The 8,440-nt window shown below is 40.8% G+C and overlaps 1 protein-coding gene across 1 annotated transcript in view; it reads left to right on the top strand.

Moving 5' to 3' along the window:
* Positions 1 to 510: 510 nt before the first annotated feature.
* The window catches only part of nckap1l (NCK associated protein 1 like), a 28,783-nt gene continuing 20,853 nt past the window's right edge, over positions 511 to 8,440 (top strand). Inside the window, exons 1-8 of the mRNA XM_030051673.1 lie at positions 511 to 660; positions 3,324 to 3,434; positions 3,961 to 4,053; positions 4,813 to 4,869; positions 5,435 to 5,577; positions 6,411 to 6,501; positions 6,891 to 7,028; positions 7,903 to 7,951. Of these exons, the coding sequence (XP_029907533.1) occupies positions 571 to 660; positions 3,324 to 3,434; positions 3,961 to 4,053; positions 4,813 to 4,869; positions 5,435 to 5,577; positions 6,411 to 6,501; positions 6,891 to 7,028; positions 7,903 to 7,951 (772 nt within the window). The 5' untranslated portion in view covers positions 511 to 570. The remainder of the gene's footprint in view (positions 661 to 3,323; positions 3,435 to 3,960; positions 4,054 to 4,812; positions 4,870 to 5,434; positions 5,578 to 6,410; positions 6,502 to 6,890; positions 7,029 to 7,902; positions 7,952 to 8,440) is intronic.

Here is an 8,440-nt window from a genome sequence, read left to right as displayed (position 1 = left end):
ATTTCATCCAAAGCTCTCTCTCTCTCAATAAGTGTTAGGGATAGTAAATCACTTAAGAGTAATATGTGTCTGCCCTCCTTTTATATAGGAGACTATTTACAAGGTGAAAGGAAGTAGCTCAAGCTGCACACAGCAAAAGAGACACAATAACTGAGTGAGCAGTGTTGCTGGTTGGTGTTACGGCAGGAAATAAGAATTTACCATGTGCTTGCATTGCGGTATTTTGTGCTCCAGACTTTCCCCCTCCAGTGTGACTTTAAAGTGATGAGGGTCAGAATAAACAGCAGCAGCAGACATTGTGCCAGTAATTTCAGCAGAGACCAAGAAAAACAAAAGTGCTGTAAAATATTTTTAACTGCTAACCACAAAGCTCATCTTTACAAATGACTCTATTAAACTGAATGCAATTCAGTTCAGTAACAACAAATGTAGACTCCGCCTACATCCACTGACTCCATGTGACCTGAGGGCAGGGTGGGGCTCTGGGTGCACTTGTTTCTGAGGGTTCAACTGCTTCAGTGGACCAGGAGGCCAAGGCTTGAAAGGAGGGAGAGGTGTGTGTCCACAGTCATGGACTACCAACAGAAACTGGCTGAGAAACTCACCATCCTCAATGAGAGGGGCAACGGGGTGCTGATACGCATGAACTACATCAAGAAGGTGAGGGGGAACGGGCAGTTTTACAGAGTCAAACACTGCGATGAGAAATAAGGAACTTGACTGTATGTCATGTGCTGTGCCTTGGTGATATTCTTGAAATACATATCTGCACAATTCTCTGGTTATTGCACCTAACACAGATAGGTTAAAGGCTAAAAGAAGCTCCAGCACATGGTTATTGAGAATAGAATACTAAATAAAATGCTGAGCATTAATTTCTATTTTTACTGCCCTAAGAGAACTGCAAGAAGGGAAAGAATGATTGCTTTTACAGATTACTCAATAACCACAATACAAAGACTAATGATGGTGTAAAGCCCAGCATATTAAAGTAGTTTATCATAGGTTTAAACACCTCTAAACTACCACAGAATTGGATAAAGATACAATAAACCCAATAATACGCAGTATCTTGAAGTCAAAACTGGCAATAAAGCCTTAAGCTATACCTCAAACTGCCAGCTGTTTTAGCTTGCGATGGCCATGAATTAATGTAATGAGATGATATTGTTGTAACTGAGGAATTAAACCAGCTTGTGTGTTTTCTTGGCGAGTAGGTTAAGCAGCACTGCCTTCCTACTGCATCTCAACTTATTTCTCCAAAGAAGAGGAAGTGAAGGCAGGAAATCAGTCTAAGCTGTCAGCCACCTCAAATTTCAGTTAGCCTGAGCTGAAGACTGTAGCCCCGTCTAATATTTCAGTAAATATAAAAAAGGAATCAGACAATGTAATATCTGTGATATACTCTCTCATTTTTTGTGGACAGCCTCACACTTTCACACGGCTGTAGACATAATTGATTTATTTTGACGTGACATGCAGTTCTGGATGTGACATACAGGAAGTGATACTGTCATGTCCTAATCAGAAAATAGAATGTGTGTGTGGTGTGTGTCCTATTTTGAGCAAATTTTCAGACTTTTACAGTAAGACACTGTGGGTTTTTTGTGATCATGCACAGTCTTGCTCAGCACTTGTAATGCTCAGCTGTTTCACAGTCACACAGCAACACACACTTGCATTCGGGAGCTGCCCAGTAAACAGTGTTTCACTGCTGGACCCTCCACAGCTCCACTGGAGCAGTTAGAGGTTAAGTACTTTGCTCAAGGTCACCATGATGGTAGCTTTTGAGAGCATTATTTATTTATCTACCCTGCTCAGATTTTCCCAGACAGTACACGGATTCAGAACAGTGACTTTCTGCAGACTAGGTTTTTTTTTTCTAACCTTTACGCTAATGCCACTGCCAATTATACAGCTAGACCCTGTGACTGGGGAGGGGATCCTGCTTGTTAGCACAAATTATTACATGCACATCCATGTCAGCTATAAATTATGGAAATAAGTGTCATGTGAGTTGCCAACTGTCCCACTATAATCACAATGATATAGTAATCATAGACAGTTATTGTATGAGGTCAGTTAAGCTTCTTAATGCAGTCATTTTGAGCAAATTATTCTGTGTAAACACACTTGTCTTCACATACTGTAATACATGGTATTGATGTGAACTCTGTGTCTCAAAACATGAAGGAGTCATAGTAGTTCTAAAGAGAAACTCCACATGAAAACAAACTTATATTAAGAATGATCTAGTCCTGAAATGCAGCAATGTGTGTCATATTCTCAACATTTGAGCACAAATGTACTTTTGCCATATTTATCTCACTGAGCCTGGCTTAGTTCACACTCCAGCGCTTCCAGTGAACAGCTGGTGTTCAGCTGGAGATGCAGCAGTGTTCAAGGACAATTGTCCTAAAATAAGTCATTTTGTCCCCTCTGCTGCCTCTGTGGATTTTGACTCTGAATGGGCAATTTATTTAGACACTAGTCATAAAACAGATTTAGGATTTTTTTTAAAATTAAAGCAAAATAAAAAGCACAGTCAGCCCTTAAAAAGAGAATAAGAGGTTAGTGCCAGCTGCCATGGACTCTGGAGGAACAGATAAAAGTAGTAAGTCTTAGAACACATCAACATCCATAAGAGTTCGGCATGTAGGGGGTTACTTGAGGGCCACACGGATGCCAGGACAGTGCCACCTAAATTGGACAGTCACACAGCAAGACCACACAATATTGACTGAGTTAAAAGTGCACAGCTACCATGCAGTTCACTACCCTGTTTGTCTGGCAGGAACACCAGAAAAAAAGGGAAAACAAAGTAAAGCAGTTGAGATCAGGTCGCACAATAAAAACCTGCAATAAAAAACAACATTTCCATGGCCCATCCGCGTTTTAGCCGGCTCTAGTCCAGACCCATGGACAAAATGATAACAGCACAATAGCATACAGCCAACACAGCAGTGGCTATGATAACTCTAAAATGACAAAGATTAGAAAACAGTTCAAACAATACAGTATCTGGCAATCTATCTATCTATCTATCTGAGTGATGAGTCTTATACTGACTCTTAATGAAACAACAGTCTGCTGCCAGTAAGACAAGCAGATAGCGGGGCATCCATGGAGAGGGAAAACTGACATGGTGGGCTACTGGGCACCAAGCCTACCTATCACATGTGGAAAAAATCTGGAGCACCAAAATGGGATGGGCGGTGGTGGGACATAAAACCATGTAACCAAGACTTGAACTGCCAGTCAGCCCTAGTGAAATATGAAGGAATACTCTCCAATTCTTTGTCCTCTCTTCTCTTCTGTTCCAGACATGTGGAGACCCAAAGTTGCGACCCTCCATCCTGACAGACAAAGCCATGGAGCCGGCCGTCAAGTACATCAACAAGAAATTCCCCAATGTCGACTACAGAGGAAACAGTGTATGTATGGATGCAGCCATTGCAGGAGCTTTACCGTTCGCCATGAACTTGCTGCAATACAGGAAAAGCCTGGTCTCTTGAGTTAGAATTTGTTCACTGTTCGCTGCTCAAATACTAGTGTGGGATAAGCCCAGGGTGAAATGCATGATGGGACGCGTATGATGGCGATCACTGAATGGTATAATGAGTTAGGGTGACACAGCAGGCAGCAGCTTTGCAGTAGGTCACAGTGCAGGGGCACAAACATGACACAAGTGGATGTCGTTTCCTCACAACTCCTCTAACTATGTTGCACACACCACCTGTATCATTTAACATGGGCTTTAATTACTGTAGGGATGACTGCATAATTTAATTTAGTAGAATTAACTTAAGTTCCTCAAGTCATCAAGACAGGATTTCAAGTAATATTTCATTTTCACAGATTTGATAAAGCATCACATGCTAGCTGCGGCTGATGAATGCAAATGTAACAGTCAGAGACATATAACCATTTATTAATTGTTGTTGTTATTGTTTATTGCAGCAACATCTGACCAGCATCCAGAAACAGAAATCTCATGTGATGGCGGCCACAACAACATATTTTGAATCCTTCTTGGATGTCATAGAGTTCAGGGTGACTCTCTCTTTCTCTCTCTATTTCCCTCTCAGAGTTTCTAATATCAAATTTTCATATTTGCTTTATTAGCACAGCTGGCAGAGGACCTGTGTTGCCACAGTATTAACAACAAAACAATCACAAACATCAGCAAATAATTCATTACACATACATATTCTGCAAATATTAAGCATGAAGTAGAAAAGGACATTGTAAAAAGCGTATTTGATAATAAACAATATGATAAAAAAATGGAGTGAACTACAGGACAGTGCTAGTGGTCCCACTACTCCTCTCCTCTCCTCTCCTCTCCTCTCCTCTCCTCTCCTCTCCTCTCCTCTCCTCTCCCCTCTCTCTCTCTCCCTCTGTGTCTGTTTTCATCTGTGCACTCACTATTTTAGATATTAGGGTCTCCAGATTAAATTTACATATAGATTGGTTTATTCTGATGTCAGAAAGTAACAGATTTTTATTCCAAACGTCAAGGATAACTCAGCTCACTCTTACTTGAGGCAGCATCTTACCTCTCCTTAGGCTTTTGCATATATCTGTGATTGGGGTCAGAGGCAGGCCAAGGCATCACTGGCATTTGTGAATTTGTGACTAACACAATCATGATACTGTAGGACTATGGAAATGTATAATGAATACATAAAGATATAATGCAGTTACAAAACCACACTCCAGGGCCTAACATGATTTAAATGTTGCTCTGTTTGTCTATATGTCTTGCCTGTATTCTGACCTTTTCCATCTCCCCGTCCCTTTGCAATTCAGGATCATGTCTATGAGTTACTGAACACCATAGATGCCTGCCAGTGCTTCTTCAATATTGTAAGTATTAATAATGTGGCTGGTTTTGTTACTGTTGCTGTCATAACACATTTTGCATTGTTCCTCCACATACTAAAAAAACAAACAAAACAGATATCTGGTTGAATTGCATTTCAAACTGACAAATGATGATAAATTCAACCTGGCACAATGCTCAATGTAACACTAAAAATGGTATTATTGTGCCTCAGAAGCTATTGTGACAGTATCACATTTATTCTGAATATTGTCAGATTGAAGGACAGTTTTTTTTCCCCCGCAGCTTTTAGTGGATTTCTGTCCTCAAACTGACAGTAGATGATTTGCGGGATGATTGCATGATTTTCAAAATGAGCGTCTTCCTGGTGTCCATTTATCAGATGTGCTAATCTGTTTTATTGACAGAGGTTTGTTTAGGTCCTGCACAACAAAAGCTTTAGAGCTCCTCAAAGTGAAATCTTATTTATACCAATTAAAGGAAAAGAAAAGGAAAAAGAAAAGGAAAAAGGGCAAAATACCTTTTTCTAACTTACGCAGACTGGGTAGAGGTATTCCTTTAAACTGACTCACTCACTGTTGATATCAGAGCATCAACTTTGACTTCACCAAGAACTACTTGGACCTGATCATCACCTACACCTCGGTTATCATCATGCTGTCTCGCATTGATGACAAGAAGGCGCTGGTGGGCATGTACAACTGTTCCCATGAGATGACCAACGGCAGCAGGTGAGCAAATGGCCATGAAAACGATATCACAAAAGAGCACAAAGCATAATCTGACTGACAGATATGATAGACAGGCAGAAATCTTCTTTTCTGTTATTTTCTGGTTCTTTTGAATAGTCAGAGCATAGTATTATTTGCATGCAAGGAAAAATATAGATGTGCATTTTTTCCCCCCCTGTAGCAATTTGTAGTAATACATGTTGTCCCTTCAGTCAAATCCCATTCAGGGAACAAAGGATGCAGTTTTCTAAGTGCAGATGCCCAGTCATGACAAGCATTTCGCTCTTCTGCTTCACTGAGGCCAATAAAAATTTCCACATCCATCACTACAGCCAGATATTTCTCCTGATTGAATATAGCTGGCCCCCAATAACTAATTAGACTCTAATTGCCACAGACATAAAATACGCTAGTCTCCGCTAACCTTTACAGTGTGCCAAACAATTTTCTGACATTTTGAGTCCACACACTTTGCATGATATTTATTTATACACTCTAAAATGGCAGTACGCTTATCTCAGTTTGAGACGTGAGCAGGCAACACAAAAACAGGCCCATGAATTTGAATGTCACAGCAATTTGAATTGCACACAAACACATTAGCCCCTTGAGTGTGCGCCTGAGACTCTCTGCTGCTTATTATTCAGAGCCTCAGAGACAGAGTTGTATTGGATGACTGTATGGCCATAATTAAAGCCCCAATCTGCAGTGACTCAACTTGGATTAGGGCTTTAAGGTATGATTCATACTGTAATTTAACACATTGTGGTCAATGCTATGATTTTATCTCTTCTTCCTTTCTTTTTCTACCGATTAATTGTATATGGCTACAGTGACCCATCCTACCCACGACTTGCCCAGATGTTTATAGAGTACGAGCATCCCTGGAAGAAGCTCACTGAGGAGTTTGGCCCCCACACAAGGGTAAGATAAGCCAGGAGACAGGAGGATGTGCTAATTCAAAAGATACATAGGTGTATGATGGCACTGTATTGTAAACGCTTCTTTCATTGTAGTCTCAAAATGGAAGGAACACCTGTCATAATGTTGTACATGGCTGAGGGTGGGAGTGGAGGGGTTTTGTCTTCGTGCACCCATCCCCAGTTCCACAGCACTACAGAATTATATAAACCTGATTACTGTGACATCTTCTTATTGGTGTAATTCTCTCCTACTTGTTGCACTGTTTAAGCTGTGTTAATACCCTTTCTCAATAGCACTCTCTCTCTCTCTCTCTCTCTCTCTCTCTCTCTCTCCTTTTCTCTCTGTCCATTTTTGACACTCATTATCTCCCTTTCCTCCTCCCCCCTCAGTCGGTGACGGCAGCACTGCTGTCGCTGAACATGGTCTACCCACGCAGGAACCTGCCAGCGGAGCAGTGGCGCAGCGCCCAGCTCCTCAGCCTGCTCAGTGCTCCAGCTGCCATGCTGGACCCCGCCTGTTGTGACACCGTGAGCCTGCCCTCTATTCACCTCTCTTCTCCGATCCCTCTCTTTAAGAGGGAAACAGGGCAATTGCCTAAAATATAATAATACCCTTCAAGACCGCTCCCGGCGAAAGTATAAAGTGTGGCAGCCATGAGATGACATTTGAACCCATGTAATAACAGCATAAGTAGTTTCCCAAGGACAACAGCGCTCTTGATATCAGTGGCACTAAATCACCTGTCGCTGTGCCCCATTTTTCCTCTTCTCCTCCTATTATTGCTCTCTTGCTCTGCAGTACTTGCTCTCAAAAATGATTTTCAGCATCTTTATACTTTTAATCAATGCCTTAGATAGTAATTTGTGATCATATTTACTTGATGCATAATCACATAAGCTATGTGTAAAATATGGTACCATATTTTGGGCCACAAACATCCACATTTAAGGGTGTTATCCTCTGTTGACCTCCTCTGCATGATTCTGTCCCTCTTGTCCTCCTCACTGTGATTCACTGTGAGCTCACTGTGATCCCACCTTCAAACACAGCCATTAGAGACCCTTTGATGTCCTATTATGATCCCTTACCTGTGCCCTCCCCATATGTGAACCGCTACTCCTGCCAAGAAAGACCTCTGAGACCCACTCTAAAAGTCATTACTGAAAGGTTATGAAAAAGCAAAAACTATTTCCTTCAAAGATAATACTCGTTGAGATTTAATCATCTCTGCTTGTGAAATGCTGGCTCTCTATTATGGCTATATTGCAGATAGGTTAATAAGCTTTAGTCTGTTAAAGGTAACATAAGTAGAGTTGAATATTCAGTGCAGACTTGTGCATTTTGTATATACATATTTGATTATGTGCAGCTGCAACTTAATAAGTTTGATGTTCACCACAGATGGCGTGTGAATACCTGTCTATGGAAGTGATGGAGCGATGGATCATTAGTGAGTATGATCAAATGGCACATTATAGCTCCTCAGTGTCATCCCAAACAGCTGTTGATATAACTGTTGATAGCTGTATTGCTATTTCTTGTGTGTTTTATACAGCTAAAACAGTCTGAGGGGTACAAAATGCGTCCAGGACATTGAAAACATATCATCATGTAAATTTCATGTTTACCCAGTTGTCCCCATTAAATTAGAAAAAAGGAATTAAAAATAAAATGATGTTACTCATGTACTTGGAGATGTTAAACATTGAATGGCGTCAAATTGGCCCCAAAGCTGATAGGAGGGGTTAAGCTGTCATGTCTCAAAATACAGTTGTGTTTTACTGCATTGGTTAATAAATAATTAACAAAACGAGAGGTTTATTTTTAATTAATTCATATGCACTGTAATGTTCATCTGTCACACTGTACTGTCTGTGTTGGTATCAGAAGCTCAGCCATAAATTCAATAAATCACAGTGTAAACAAAGACAGCAGTAGA

Source organism: Myripristis murdjan, chromosome 5 (assembly GCF_902150065.1).
Source record: "Myripristis murdjan chromosome 5, fMyrMur1.1, whole genome shotgun sequence".
Taxonomy (NCBI): domain Eukaryota; kingdom Metazoa; phylum Chordata; class Actinopteri; order Holocentriformes; family Holocentridae; genus Myripristis; species Myripristis murdjan.
This window is presented reverse-complemented; position numbering and strand designations above follow the sequence as displayed.